At 48.3% G+C, this 16,300-nt stretch overlaps 1 protein-coding gene across 1 annotated transcript in view; it reads right to left on the minus strand.

Annotated features, from left to right (window-relative positions):
- Positions 1-16,300, minus strand: part of ZNF512B (zinc finger protein 512B) — a 49,600-nt gene that overhangs the window by 7,477 nt on the left and 25,823 nt on the right. The window contains 7 exon segments of the mRNA XM_081196165.1: positions 1,373-1,543; positions 4,258-4,359; positions 4,864-4,956; positions 6,422-6,546; positions 10,854-11,009; positions 13,062-13,133; positions 15,940-16,178. Coding sequence (XP_081052291.1) covers positions 1,373-1,543; positions 4,258-4,359; positions 4,864-4,956; positions 6,422-6,546; positions 10,854-11,009; positions 13,062-13,133; positions 15,940-16,178 — 958 coding nt within the window.

Below are 16,300 nucleotides of genomic sequence, written 5' to 3' on the forward strand. Positions count from 1 at the left end.
TGAAACCGAATTTAGCAAGCTGAGACAACTGCTGAGAGGAGAAATAGGTTTTGCACAAGCACCACCAGAGGATCACTGTTGCCTTGCCAAACTAGCAGAAATGTTGATAAAAGAAAAAGATAAATGTTGGAAATGCAATGAAGTAGAAGCAACCTTTTCCCACATGTGGTGGTCTTGTAAAGTAATCGGGGAACTCTGGGAAGTAATTTACAATGATTTTAAAAAGATATTCATAAAAACCTCCCCCCAAAAGCTTGAGACATTCCTTTTGGGAATGGTAAAAAAAAAAAAGAGAGAGAGAGAGAGAGAGAGATTGTTATTATATGCCACCAACGCGGCCAGAATTTTACTGGCACAAAGGTGGAGAACGAGTATGGTACCCACCAGAGAAGAGTGGCAGTTTAAAATGCTTGAATATGCTGAACTGGCAGGCATAACGAATAGGGAAGAGAAAAGTAGTGCTAAAGGATAGAAGGAGGATTGAAAAATGTTTATTGGATATTTTAAAGAACCAGTATAAACAAGTAAATAACCTAGCTGGTCTTGAGTAAACCCGGCAGAATAGGCGCTAACAGAAATTAGCAGAGGAAGAAATTTGTAGAGTAAAAATTTGGAATACGCAATTTATAGAATAGTACAGAAACCAGGAAAAGGGTGGATGAGAAGTCACTGGGTATTTAATTGTATGTCGAGATTGGTATGAAAGTTGTACAATTGGGGGGGTGGAGGAAAGGGTGTGTGTGTGGTTTTTTTGCTTGTTTTGTATTAAAAATGCAAATAAATCTATTTTTCTAAAAAAATAAATAAATAGAAGATGAGGAAACTGTTGGAAATTCAGGCCTTATCAGGAGAAACTGGCCACTCTCCAGGCACCCGGCTTGATCTCCTTGTTGACCTCCCTGTCTGCGTTTCCCGGCAGGATACAGGCTAGGTCACTATCGGCGATCCTCCTCAACGTGAGAAGGACACACCACTCTTCCCTGCTCCCTGCTCCCCCCAGGGAGGGGAAAGAGATAGACAGAAATGTATTTACATGCCTTTATTTCTGTCTTTGCAGCATTACAGAGAAACGCGTCTGCTCTCTTCAAACTCCAACAGCAGAGAGACAAACTCCACCTCCTGTACTTCCTGTACAGGTCAAATTATACTCTGAGCTAAATCCGGTGCTCAGCACTGTGAATAGACTGTCCCTTTGTTCCCACGGTACAGTCCCAACATTCCCATCCTGTTTTGCTTTCCAGCCAGCTGCAGCTCGCTGCCACATTGCTCCTTTTCCATAACAGAAACACTTTGCAAAATGTAATGTCTTGCAGCATAATGATACTCAACAGCATGACAACAGAATGGAAGGAAGAGGCTCATAGGGCCTTACCGCGGACGGATGCTCTGACCGCACGTGGTAGTCATGTCCTGCTTTCGACTTGTACGTCTTCCCGCAGTGCAGGCAGGTGAAGACAGGCTTCTCCACCTCGGACAGCTGCTTCCCGCACCGCTTCTGGTGGTATTGGTACCCCATAAGGCTGGAGAAAGTAGCCACGCATCCCTGCAGGAAGAGGAACAGGAGAAACATGGTGGGAATGCCAGAAACCTGGATGGGTTCAAAAGCAAGTGAGACCAGCTCACAAGGCTACCAATAATTACCAAAATGATTATACATTCTTTATCAGTCTTCTGAGAAAAAGACAAAACCTTGTACAAAGCCACAGAGACTTGCGAACTACCCAACCTAAGATGAACTTAAAATGTCTGATTTCAATGGATTTTTCATCTTAGGTTGGGTAGTTCGCGAGTCTCTGTGGCTTTGTACAAGGTTTTGTTTTTTTCTCATAAGGCTATCAATGGCTACTAACCACAATGGCTGTTTTACCTCAGGGTGGATAAAAATCTATGATTTTTTAAATTATTATTTAAATCAGATTTTTAAAAATTTAAATCAGATTTTTAAAACAAAATGCTTTTGGAGGAAAAATCTTTTTAAAGATAGTTTTCTATTTAAGTTACATTATAGTCCAAAGGCTATTCATCAGGAAATAAGGATCTGTTTTAAGTGTTTCATGTGTGCTAAAACTCAGTCTAAGTTTGTTTGTTTTTCAAATCATTTAACCACATCAGTTAACAAACATGGATACATATGCTATAATCTTATTGTTTAAGTTAAATAAATTGTTTAAATTGTTATTAAGGAAATGATTGTTTTTCTCCTTCCAACGAAGTATAGCAGAAAAGTTGTCCAAATATAAACAGTTAACTTATTAAACCTCACAATCATTTCACAATGATCGGTCTATGTACTTCTAATAGTATAACCAAATCAGTCATTTTTTATATGACTGTAAAAACTACTCTGGAAATTTATTATTCCAAAAATGAAACCTTCATCTGGCTGTAAATATGCAAGAATGAGTTTTTCTGTAAAAAATAAATAAATTAAATCAAGTCTTCTTGTTGTTTAGTCGTTTACTGACGAGCGATGTAAATCGTGATTTAAATCGATTTGATTTAAATCAAATCTGCCCTGTTTTACCTCCACTTTGGGGAGGCAGGGAGAATGCCAATGGGCTCAATCCTGCTTGCCAGCTTCCCACTGGGCCATCTGAGATCCAGCTCCAAGGGCCTTCTGGCGGTTCCCTCATTGCGAGAAGTGAGGTTACAGGGAACCAGACAGAGGGCCTTCTTGGTAGTGGCACCCGCCCTGTGGAACACCCTCCCATCAGATGTGAAGGAAATAAGCAGCTATCCTATCTTTAAAAGACATCTGAAGGCAGCCCTGTTCAGAGAAGTTTTTAATATTTAACGCTGTACTGTTTTTAACACCTGATTGGGAGCCGCCCAGAGTGGCTGGGGAAACTGGGCGGGGTATAAATATACTACTACTACTGCTACTACTACTATTATTATTATCATCATCATCATCTGCCTGGCTACCATGAGAACAGGGAGGCTGGATCAGATGGGGGGGGGGCATTGGCCTAATTCAACAGCCATGCTCTTCTTAATGTTCTGGTGGCTACTGCCACTTATCTTCTGCAATATACCTTTCCTCCCCTCACCTGGCCATGAGGGCAGCATGGCAGAGATTTGCCCACAGCTGTAGGCTCTCTGTCCAGCAGTTGCGTCAACTTAAAAGGTAAAGGGACCCCTGACCATTAGGTCCAGTCGTGGCCGACTCTCGCTTTACTGGCCGAGGGAGCCAGCGTACAGCTTCCGGGTCATGTGGCCAGCATGACTAAGCCGCTTCTGGTGAACCAGAGCAGCGCATGGAAACGCCGTTTACCTTCCCACCGGAGCGGTACCTATTTATCTACTTGCACTTTGAGGTGCTTTCGAACTGCTAGGTGGGCAGGAGCAGGGACTGAGCAACGGGAGCTCACCCCGTCGCGGGGATTCGAACCGCTGACCTTCTGATCGGCAAGTCCTAGGCTCTGTGGTTTAACCCACACAGCCACCCGCGTCCCTTTGCGTCAACTTAGGGAGCTAGAAAAGAGGGTGTCTGCTCTCGCTGCTTTTTGATCATGAGTCCTGCTCTCGCTAGGAAGCCACAAAGGTGTTCTGTAATCTCCCAGCTTGCAGACATTGTGGCATCAGCGAAAGCCACTCATGGCTAGGGGGAAACCTTCATCGACAAACAGCAGTATCATACTACTTTAAACAGGCACCATTTCCCCAAAGTATCCTGGGAACTGGGTTTTTTTTTGGGGGGGGGGGACCCTATTTCCCTGCCCCCAAGAATGACAATTTCCAGGGTATTTCAACCATCAACCTGTCTTTCCAGAGAACATCCATGACCCTTAACAAACTACAGTTCCCAGAATTCGTTGGGGGAAAGCCATGACTTTTTAAAGGGGAGTGATATTGCTTTAAACGTAAAGTGAAGTTGCGGGCCATAGATTTATCTCTGTTAAGACAGCACATCCATGCTGCCTTGCGTCCCACAGCAAAACAGAGAGCTTAACAGCTCTTTGCCTTGCTTACTGGGCTCTGGAATGCTCTCGTGAGATCCCAAGATCTTGCACAAGCTTCCCAGAGCCCAGTAAGCAAGGCGGAGAGTTTAAAAGCTCTTTCTGCGCCGGGGAAACCCTGAACAAAGAGCGCTTTTGAGCTCTCTGCCTTCTGGGTGTTAAATTTGTGCGATTTCAACCAGCTGGCCTTCAAACGCGCCTGACAAACATGCGTAAGATGTGATCGTACTGAAAAACTCACTGGCTTCCCCAACTCTTTCTCTGCTGGAAATATTAGCCAAGAGCGAAAAAGAAGTACCTCAACGGGGCATTTTAGTTTCCCCATCTGCTTTAGTACTTTCCTCAGCCTCTCCCGCTCTTCGTGCTCGCTGAGAGGGGCAGCGGCTTCCACAGGAACTGGCTGCAGGGAAGGAATTGAGAAAACCCACAATGTTAATCTAGCCTTTCGTACACGCCGTGGGCCCTTGTCCGTCTCACACCTCAGAAAGAGGCATTTTATAAAAGGCACAGCACCCTGGCACCATTATCCAAGACTATGGATCTATTGCAGAGTGATGCCAGTGCAGCAAAGTGAGAATCTTTCTTTCTTTCTTTTTTACGGCTCTCGTGGTTGCAAAGGTGTGTTCCTGGTGAGATTTCAGGTGCCAGAGGGGTTGTGGAACAAGATTAATAGTCATGGAGTGTGGAGGCACCAGTGCCTAGCACAGCGCCTTGCCCCTTTCCCCTGACTATTAGAAGGGCAATAAATAGCACAAATTCTGAAAACACACGTTGTAAGACAAGGGAAATTATGCAAACTTGCAAAAAGCACACAAGATGTGGAATACGTCTTGTTTGAGGGCAGTATGTCGCCACGGTGCAGAATATTCATTTACTTGTTTTGCATGCAAGCAGAGTTTCCTACCTTGTTGACGTGTTCGGCCATGGTGTGGTAATTCAACCCGGCTTTGGACTTAAATTGCTTCTTACAGTGCTGGCATTTCAAGGCATCCTGCAGCTGAAGCAAGCGGAACGAAAAGTCAACACACCAAAAACTGGTTTTCAGAAGCACTGCTGCCTCTGGCCCAGTGGAGGCAGAGTACAGCCATCACAACCAATAGCCGCTGATAGCCTTACCCTCCAAAATAATAATAATAATAATAATAATAATAATAATAATAATAATAATAGTAGTAGTAGTAGTAGTAGTAGTAGTAGTAGTATTGGTAGCAGGGCTTGTTAAAAATGTGTATTTTACCACCAGGCCCTTACTGGCAATAAAATAATAAAATATACAGGCAACTCTCCATTTGCATACATTCAATCTTTGTGTAACTGCACACACACACACACATGCATCACTGTGAACCTAGAAGTGACTAGTAAAAGAGCAGAAATGGCCCTAAAAGAGTGCAGAAAGGGAAAACACAGCACGAAAACAGCACCTAGCAATCCCACAAGCCTTTGCAAGTGAAATCCCAGGAGCCCTTGCACCGACTTTCCGAGGCCTGTGAAGAGTTGGGAGTTTGAGCAAGGAGGTTTGGATGGAGTGATTGGGGAGTTTGCAGGCTTTTGTCAATGGTGTTCCCAATTTATGCGATTTCACTTACGTGCACGGTGCCTCAGACCGTAACCTCCGTGTAAATGGGGAGTTGCCTGTATCTATATCCATATAGATACAGCAGGCAGGTGTGGAGACTCCCTGGTCCTGAATGAGGAAACTGTGCCCCTGAAGGACCAGGTGCGCAGCCTGGGAGTCATTTTGGACTCACAGCTGTCCATGGAGGCACAGGTCAATTCTGTATCCAGGGCAGCTGTCTACCAACTCCACCTGGTACGCAGGCTGAGACCCTACCTGCCCGCGGACTGTCTGGCCAGAGTGGTGCATGCTGTAGGACTAATGCAATGCGCTCTACGTGGGGCTACCTTTGAAGGTGACCCGGAAACTACAACTAATCCAGAATGCAGCAGCCGGACTGGTGACTGGGAGTGGCCACTGAAACCACGTAATACCAGTTTTGAAAGACCTACATTGGCTCCCAGTACGTTTCCAAACCCAATTCAAAGTGTTGGTGTTGACCTTTAAAGCCCCAAACAGCCTCAGCCCACTATATCTGAAGGAGCGTCTCCACCCCAATCATCCAGCCCAGACACTGAGGTCCAGCTCTGAGGGCCTTCTGGAGGTTCCCTCACTGCAAGAAGCCAAGTTATAGGGAACCAGACAGAGGGCCTTCTCGGTGGTGGCACCTACCCTGTGGAACGCCCTCCCATCAGATGTCAAGGAGATAAACAACTATCTGACTTTTAGAAGACACCTGAAGGCAGCTCTGTTTAGGGAATTTTTTTATTGTTTAATGTTTCATTATGTTTTTAATATTCTGTTGGGAGCCTCCCAGAGTGGCTGGGGAAACCCAGCCAGATGCCAGAACAATTCGTTGACATGGTACTTGGTGGTTTGATCCCTTCCAATTTTGGCTTCCTACCTTCTGGCAGACTTCCATGTGCTTCTTGAGGCCAAGGATCGTCTTCCGGGTGATCATGCTGCAGGTCGGACAAGCCACCTCCCCTCTCTCATTGATCGCCCGCTGCCACTGCTCTTCTGGGCTCGCTGGAGAAAGAGGAAAGACAGAGAAGTTTGTCTGGGGCTAAATCCTGGGTGTCCTATAGACTTCCGCTATTTGGTGGGCTGCTGTTCAATCGCATGCACTGGAAACTCAATTTCCTCCGGTCCAACTAATTCACATTATTCCTTTTTTGTGCCAATTAATTTTTATGCGTTTTCCAAATTTATAACCCGTCAATGCCAAGTTAAAACTAATTTAACACAAGTCCCCCCAAAAACTGGCTTCCCACTATCTTTCTCAGATGTTTCCATTTCTTCCCAATTACATGCTGCTTATATTACAAACTTATCTTTAATTAGCACCCATCTTTTTAAACAAATATCCTTATTCCCTCAACGGTCCCTTTACCAACTCCTGCGTATAGATAAAGGAAAATATATATATGAGAATAATAGATCAAGTGACAACAAGTGAGGTTTTACTAAGTTAAGTCTTTCGCTCCTCTTTTCCAACATGCCTCTTTTTCTTTTTGAGGGCTGCTTGCGGTTCGGGAGGGTCACGAGGAAATGCACTAAAAAGCGTGGGATCGTGATTTTGCCGCCTCCCCGCAAAACGCATCTACAACAATAATCCCCGAGCTCTGCCGAAACCATCATTGCACAGGAAAGGAAAACGGAGCGTGGCTTGGGCAGCAGTTCCATTCTGAAGCACAGCGACATCTGAGCAAACATAGGGTCTGTCTACGAGCTCCGGGACTCCTTGCAGTGTTTATCTAAATGAGGGAACACAGCCAAAAAGAGGCCGAGCCGAGACACAGTCTCAAGCAGCCATAGGCTTGGCTTCGCTCCCACTGCGAGCAACAGGCTCGGCCTGCTGAGTTGTTTACTCGGCGATCAGGGACTCGAAAGCTGGGAACGTGGATCAGCTGGAAGAGGCTGCAGCTGTGCTTTGCGCAGAACATGCTGTCTTCCTCTAGCCAGGAAGAGATTACCCAGAGAAGCAAGATTTTTCCCCTGGCTCCAGATACCTACTTGCCTGGGGCTTAAGAGCCAAAAGGAGTGGTTTGAGGGACACTTAAGACAGCCCAAATTAACCCACAAAGTGCACTTTCAAAAGGTAACACTGGACAGTATAATAGTAGGAACAAGAACAGGAACAACAGCAACAATAATACAGTGGTGCCCCACAAGACGGAAAACTCGCTAGACGAAAGAGTTTTCCGTTTTGGAGGTGCTTCGCAAAACGAATCTCCTATGGGCTTGCTTCGCAAGAAGACAATGTCTTGCGAGTTCCTGCTGGTTTTTTTTCTCCCTCCCCCCCTTTTTCTAAGCTGCTAAGCCGCTTATCAGCTGATCCGATCAGCAGATAAGCCAATAAAAGCAGCTAAAAGCCGCTAATAGCGCTAAGCCGCTTATCAGCTGATCTGATCAGCAGATAAGCCGCTAAAAGCAGCTAAAAGCCGCTAATAGCGCTAAGCCGCTTATCAGCTGATCTGATCAGCAGATAAGCCGCTAAAAGCAGCTAAAAGCCGCTAATAGCGCTAAGCCGCTTATCAGCTGATCTGATCAGCAGATAAGCCGCTAAAAGCAGCTAAAAGCCGCTAATAGCGCTAATCCGCTAATCCTTCAATGGGCTTGCTTCGCAAGACAAAAAAACCGCTAGACGAAGAGAATCACAGAACGGATTCTTTTCGTCTTGCTGGGTTGCACCATAACAACAACAACAACAGCAACAACAACATTTTATGATTTATACCCTACCCATCTGGCTGGGTTTCCCCAACCACTCTGGGCGGCTTCCAACACATACAAAAACGTAATAGAACGTCAAACATTAATAGTAGGAATCCAATACAAAAAGTCACAATAACTTTAAAACAAACAACTTATATAAAACAAAGCAACATTCAGCAATCCATCAGAATCTAATAGTAAACAGTAACATTAAACATCGGCAAATAATAACTGAACACTTATCAGCCACAATAATGAATTATCAATCGATAATCAATAAAAATAACAGCAAACTGCAATGCATAAAATACCACAAAACATACAATGCCATGTAACAGGATCAAACTGAGAAACAAAGGACACACGACTTAAATAACTATTTTTTAAAAAATAGCCCTCATGTTTTGATAGCAAAAATGCACGCCTCTCGTGCAGCAAACGAACCATGTCTGTTCAAACAACCGGGTTTCCCCGCAATGGCTTGAAAGATAGGGATAAAATAAACTGCCTTCAGCCAAGTGAAACCATTGGTCCATCTAGATCAGTGTTTCCCAACCACTGTTCCGCGGCACACTAGTGTGCCGCGAGATGTTGCCTGGTGTGCCGCGAGATGTTGCCTGGAGGGAGGTGGGCGAGTCGGGCGGCGAGAGGCGGGGCGGCGGCGAGGAGAGGCCGCCCAGCGCGGGGCTCTCGCCGTCTGCCTGCCTGGCTGCCTGCGAGCTCGGCGGGCAGCGCCTCCGTCCGCAGCGCCCGCCTCGCGGCTCTCATTCCCTGCCCCTGCCGAAGCTCACCCAGCCAAGCCGCGCTCTCCTTCCTGCCTCACTTTGCTGCCTCCTCCCCCCCCCACCCCCAAAGCTTGGAGGTTCCCCGGCAAGGGGGAGGGGAAAAAATTGAAACTTACACTTTCGTGCGTCCCTCCCGGCGTGACGCTGCGCGCTGACGTCACGGGGCTGTAATGGTGGTGTGCCTCGAGATTTTTTTCATCAAACAAGTGCGCCTTTGCCCAAAAAAGGTTGGGAAACACTGTTCTAGAGCAGTGTTTCCCAACCGGTGTTCCGCGGCACACTAGTGTGCCGCGAGACGTTGCCTGGTGTGCCGCGGGAAAAATTAAAAAATTCGAAAGATAGCTTCATATCCGGAGAGGCGGCCTTCAGGCGAGTTTTAATTTTAATTTTCCTTCTCCCACTTAATGCCCCACGCTTGCCCGAGCAGCTTGCAGTCCTCGGTAACCACGGCGACCCGAGGGAGGGGAGGGAACAGGGAAGTCGAGGGCGGCGGCGAGCCGCGATGACGTCAGTGGGCCGCGCCGCCTCGCCCTGGCACGGTGTGAGAACCCCGGCTAGTGGCGCGAGCTTCGGAATAAGTGGGATCCGCGTGCGCGAGACAGAGATCGCGGGTAAGGAGCTCAGCCCTGGGCAGGAGGAAGCGGGGCCGCGCGTGCGGGCCACATCCCCACAGAGAGCGAGCCTCCCCCGGCCCACCACTCCGGGCAGGTCCACTCGCATGAGGGGGCGGCGATGGCGACGGCCGGCAGCTTGCCTGCAATGCCATCCCTCGAGCAGGCGAGGAGCCCGGAGGCTACCAGATGCGAGTCCTCTTTCCCACCCTGCTCGGGAGTCCAGAGCACTTGGTCGCATTCAGGATCTAGAGTGGGGAAGCGGGGCTTGTGTCTGGGCTGGACACATTGGGCTGCCTGTGCCGCTCGACCTGCGGGGAGAAATCAGGGTGGGAGTCACGACCGTGAGGCAGGGCTGCCAAGTGTGGCAGAAGAGGACACGGCCGTCGCACCTGTCCTTAGGTAGAAGCTTCTTCCGTGTCGACCTGCTGCCCTAAAGTCTTGGCTTTTTTCTTGGCTTTTTGGCAGTTGGCACAGAAGGAAGGCAAGGGGGAGGGGAAAAAATTGAAACTTACACTTTCGTGCGTCCCTCCCGGCGTGACGCTGCGCACTGACGTCACGGGGCTGTAATGGTGGTGTGCCTCGAGATTTTTTTCATGAAACAAGTGTGCCTTTGCCCAAAAAAGGTTGGGAAACACTGATCTAGATTAGTATTGTTTGCACTGGCAGGCAGCGGCTCCCCCAGTGGAAGCCAGGGGCTGAACACTGGACCTCCTGCAAGCAAACAGACGCTCCGTCCCCAAGTCATGTTGGAGCAAGTTCCACAAGCCACACAAGAAGAAGAAGAAGAGTTTGGATTTGATATCCCGCTTTATCACTACCTGAGGAGTCTCAAAGCGGCTAACAATCTCCTTTCCCTTCCTCCCCCACAACAAACACTCTGTGAGGTGAGTGGGGCTGAGAGACAGCAGAGAAGTGTGCCTGGCCCAAGGTCACCCAGCAGCCGCATGTGGAGGAGCGGGGATTACGAGTCTGCTGCTCTCAACCACACCATAGCCTTCCTTGGCCACACTGCTCACCAATCCTGCACCCTCCTCTGGCATTCCTGCCTGTCTCAACTGCATCCTTGAACCCTGGCCGTGACTCTGGCTTGCATGGACAGGGGATGGCAAGGGATGGCAACGTTTGCAATTGCAGCTCTGCCCACGTTGCCTCTGGCCCCTAGAAGGGAATGTGGCCCTCGGAATGGAAAGGGTTCTGTGAAAAGGGTCAAACCGCCCACCTGTTGCAGAAGGAGCTGCTGCTGTTGGGACAGCATCTTTTCTCACACCGGACCCTGGCGTTTTCTTCTTCAGGTCTTCATTGCCGGCGCCGCTCAGAGACGCCTCCAGTTTCTTGGCCCGGTGTGCTTTCGCCTTGTCCTCTGCTTTCGCCAGCCCTGGAGAAGAGGAAAGATTTTGCTTTTGAAAGAGGTTAGAAGAGGCTGGATGGTTCCTTCCTGAAAAGTGGGCCTAGCGCTGCTCATATGGCGGATAATAATAATAATAATAATAATAATAATAATAATAATAATAATAATAATAATTTATTTATACCCCGCCTATCTGGCTGGGTTTCCCCAGTCACTCTGGGCAGTTTCCAACAAAATATTAAAATACCGTAATGCATCAAACATTAAAAGCTTCCCTAAACAGGGCTGCCTTCAGATGTCTTGTAAAAGTCTGGTAGTTGTTGTTCTCTTTGACATCTGGTGGGAGGGCGTTCCACAGGGCAGGCGCCACCACCGAGAAGGCCGTCTGCCTGGTTGCCTCTAACTTGGCTTCTCGCAGTGAGGGAACCGCCAGAAGGGCCTCATTGCTGGACCTCTGTGTCCGGGCAGAACGATGGGGGTGGAGACGCTCCTTCGGGTATACAGGACCGAGGCCGTTTAGGGCTTTAAAGGTCAGCACCAACACTTTGAATTGTGCTCGGAAACGTACTGGGAGCCAATGTAGGCCTTTCAAGACCGGTGTTATGTGGTCTTGGCGGCTGCTCCCCATCACCAGTCTAGCTGCCGCATTCTGATTAGTTGTAGTTTCCAGGTCACCTTCAAAGGTAGCTCCACACAGAGCGCATTGCAGTAGTCCAAGTTGGAGATAACCAGAGCATGCACCACTCTGGCGAGGCAGTCTGCGGGCAGGTAGGGTCTCAGCCTTCGTGCCAGATGGAGTGGTAAACAGCTGCCCTGGACACAGAATTGACCTGCGCCTCCATGGACAGCTCCATGGATACGCTACAACAGGCAGGTACAACCAAACCCATGTTCAAAACGGTACATAAAGAAGGGTCTCAGAAGATGATCGCAGAGTCTGGTTCATATGAGGAGAGGCGGTCCTTGAGGTCCTGAGCCGTTTTAAGGATTTATAGGTCAAATCCAGCACTTTGAACTGGGCCTGGAAACTAATTGGCTGCCAGTGCAGTTGTACCAGGATCTGTGTAATATGTTCAAACTGTCTTGCCAGTGAATTCTGCACCCGCTGGACTTTCCAAACAGCCTTCAGAGGCAGCCCCACATATAACACATTGCAGTAATCTAACCCAGAGGTTACCTAATCTAGACTTTTCCCTGACGGTTATGTTCTACATTTTGCTTGAGCTTTCACATGGGGTAAAAAGCCCCTTCTGGAACAATAATGGAACGTAGGTGCAAGCTTAGCGCTCATTTCCATGTTATTTGCTTCTGGGGAGGGAATCCACTTGCAAATAATGTGGAAGCGAGTGCCAAACGTGCACCGTATCACACTACGGTTCCAGAAGCGCTTTTTACGTCCAAATATAATGTGAAAATCAACAGTTAGGGAAACGGCGTGAAAATGGAATAAACTGCCGTGCGGAGGTAGCCAAAGTCACGCGGACTAGTAGCCGTGGATAGTTAACCTCCGTGAAGTTGTCTAATCCCCTAGTGAAGCCATTGTCACATTTTGTGTTGGTGGGTTCCACAGGTTGAAAAAAATAAATAAATTATTGATCAATTTCCACATAACAAATTATCAAATCACATACATTATTCCCCCCCTACCAAGGACTTTCCTCAACTTCTCTCCCTGATTTCTCTTCACATATTTCCTCTGCATGTTATAAAATTGCACATATCCATAGTTCCATAGTTTAATTATGTGCTGGATGAGACCAAGGTCTCCCTGTGATAACTGCAGCAATGGTGGACAAACTTCTCGCAAAGATATTTTGCCCGCCATGGCTGATGTTCTCCTGAAATGCGTATTTCAGGATGTGCTCTCGCTTTGTGCCAGGTAACAGCGAGGCCCAGCAGCTGAAAGTGGTGGTGTGTGCCTGCTTAAACCAAAGGCAACAGCCTAGAATATTTCCCAGAATCCTCTGCAACACACAAAGGGCTCTCCATGAGGCAGGAGGTGCTGCCCGGCAACAGAAAATTCAAAATACTCTACAAAATACTTCCCCAAAACAGGAATGCATCTGACTCGTCATTTACCTTTCAGTCCAAATGTTCCGGAGATGGATGGCTGCTCTCCAGTAAATTTCTTAGGAGTTTTCTGTTTCCTTCCTAACTCAAAAAGGAGAAAACAGAAATAAAAACTTGGTCAAACACCTGCACGGTAAGCTGAGAGTGCAACACCCCTGTCTACACAGAGCAACTCAGCGTTTCAGTGAATCCCCCTTTTTTTTGCCTAATTTATTCTGCTGCTTCGCTCCCCAGGGAATAAGCACAGGGCTGAAATCTTATTCCAGGCCACAGAAAAGAAAGCCTTGCTTGGCTCCCCCCCCTGGTTTCTCACTGCCCGTGGGCTTTCAAGCTTTGTCACAGTCATAAGGACTAGATACACACTTTTCCAAACAACAGCGGGGGCAGCCATGGAAAAAAAGTCCTATGAGGAAAGAATGAAGGAATTGGGCATGTTTAACTTGGAGAACAGAAGACCGAGATGAAGATTCAATAGCACTCTTCAAATGCATTGGGTGGGTGGGGGGGCTGTCACACGGAAAAGAGGTGTTTTCTGCTTTCGCAGAGGGCAGAACTTCATCTACCCAACACGTTACAGGTAATAACAACAACAACAACAACAACAATAATAATAAAAATAATAAAAATATATTAATAATAAAAATAATTTTTTATTTATACCCCGCCCTCCCCAGCCAAGACCAGGCTCAGGGCGGCTAACACCTAATATAAAAACAATTGGTTGAAATACAGCTTGAAAAACAAGATTAAAATACAACATTAAAACATCAAAATGCAGCTTCATTTCAGTAGAAACTCAAATCAAAAACTTTTTTGGGGGTGAAAACGTCAAATCTTCACCAAGGCCAACTATCCAGACTGGTCCTACGTGGACCAGAAAAAAGCCAGGGAAGTCCCCAAATAGGAGTTCCATCACAGAAGGAGAAAGGAAAAAGGAAAGAGGGGGAGGGGATCAAGTTGATTCCAAGCCGAAGGCCAGGCAGAACAACTCTGTCTTACAGGCCCTGCGGAAAGAAATCAGATCCCGCAGGGCCCTGGTCTCATGAGACAGAGCGTTCCAAGAGGCCGGAGCCAGTGTTGAAAAGGCCCTGGCTCTGGTTGAGGCTAATCTGACTTCCTTAGGGCAGAGTGTTGCTATTTATGGACCTTAAGGTCCTCCGTGGGGCATACCGGCAGATGCGGTCCCGTAGGTATGAGGTACGAGGGTCCTAGGCCGTGAAGGAGCATGCTTTTTCTCCTGCTCTGGAGGGGAGGACTTGAACCAATGGCTTCAAGTTACAAGTACAGTGGTACCTCTACTTACGGACGCAATCCGTTCCGGGGTGGCGTTTGCACCCCAAAAAGTCCGTAAGTAGAGCACCGCTCCTGCGCTTGACGCAATAGAGCGCTCCTGCGCAGGCGTGGAGCGGCGAACCAGGAAGTAAACATTTCCGGGTTTGCCGCGTTCGCAACCTGAAAAAACGCAATGTGAAACAAACGCAATTCGAGGTATGACTGTAAGGAGATTCCAACTAACATACTGTTAGTACTGTTCTTGGGGGACAGGGGGCGAGCTGGTGTGGAGACTCCCTGGTCCTGAATGGGGTAACTGTGCCCCTGAAGGACCAGGTGCACAGCCTGGGAGTCATTTTCGACTCACAGCTGTCCATGGAGGCGAAGGTCAATCCTGTGTCCGGGGCGGCTGTCTACCAGCTCCATTTGGTATGCGGGATGAGACCCTCCCTGCCCGCAGACTGTCTCACCAGAGTGGTGCATGCTCTGGTTATCTCCCGCTTGGACTACTGCAATGCGCTCCACGTGGGGCTACCTTTGGAGGTGAACCAGAAACTACAACTAATCCAGAATGCAGCAGCTAGACTGCTGGCTGGGAGCAGCCGCCGAGACCACATAACACCGGTCTTGAAAGACCTACATTGGCTCCCAGTACGTTTCCGAGCACAATTCAAAGTGTTGGTGCTGTCCTTTAAAGCCCTAAACGGCCTCGGCCCAGTATACCTGAAGGAGTGTCTCCACCCCCAGTGTTCTGCCCGGATGCTGAGGTCCAGCGCCGAGGGCCTTCTGGCGGTTCCCTCATTGCGAGAAGCAAAGCTACAGGGAACCAGGCAGAGGGCCTTCTCGGTAGTGGCACCCGCCCTGTGGAACCCCCTCCCATCAGATGTCAAAGAGATAAACAACTACCTGACATTTAGAAGACATCTGAAGGCAGCCCTGTTCAGGGAAGTTTTTAATGTATGACATTTTAATGTACAGTGGTGCCCCGCAAGACGAATGCCTCGCAAGACGAAAAACTCACTAGACGAAAGGGTTTTTCGGTTTTGCGTTGCTTCGCTAGATGAATTTCCCTATGGGCTTGCTTCGCAAGACGAAAACGTCTTGCGCTTTTTTCTTAAAGCCGCTTGAAGAGGCGCAGTTGCGACGGACCGTGCTTCGCAAGACGAAAAACATCGCAAGACGAAAAGACTCGCGGAACGAATTCTTTTCGTCTTGCGAGGCACCACTGTATTTTTAATCTTTGTTGGAAGCCGGCCAGAGTGGCTGGGGAAACCCAACCAGATGGGTGGGGTACAAATAATTTGTTGTTGTTGTAACATCAGGAAGAACATTCTGACAGTAAGAGTTGTTCAGCCGTGGAGCAGACTCCCTCTTCCTTGGAGGATTTTAAGCACAGGTTGGATGGAAGCAGAGGCCACCTGCCATGGATGCTTTAGTGGAGATTCCTGCATTGCAGGGGGTTGGAATAGATGACTCTTGGTTCCCTTTCCAGCTCTAAGATTCTACATGATTTCACAAACTTCTACCACAAATACCGTAGCGCACGCTTCAAATCTTAAACTGGGCAAGGGAAACCGGGACTTGGGGTGGACGGGAGTCGCTGTTCTAGTCTTACTGTGCTTCATCCTCTCGGGGTCTTCCTCCTGCTCAGAGGCCTGCCTGCTCGACTGATGCTTGGAGCCTTTGCCGCCCGACAGCTGAGTGCCAGGCATGGCGGCCGCCCTGGTCTGGAAGTCTTTGCTGCCTGGGCTCACGGCCGCGCATTCTCCATTCTCGGGGCGGTGCAGGGCGACGGCCTTCTCCACCTTTGCCTGTTTGGGATGGATGGTGAGGGAAGCTGAACCCTCGGCAGCTCTAGGGCAAAGCATAGAGGGCTGGTTTAAAGCGGGGTTTAAGACATCGGGGCCTCTCACGCCTGACCCCCTCCTTCCATCCCAAAATCCATGGGGTCAGGGAGCTTTCCCTCTTCTCTGCCT

This window comes from Podarcis bocagei (genome assembly GCF_964188305.1).
Source record: "Podarcis bocagei genome assembly, chromosome: 5".
NCBI classification, from domain to species: domain Eukaryota; kingdom Metazoa; phylum Chordata; class Lepidosauria; order Squamata; family Lacertidae; genus Podarcis; species Podarcis bocagei.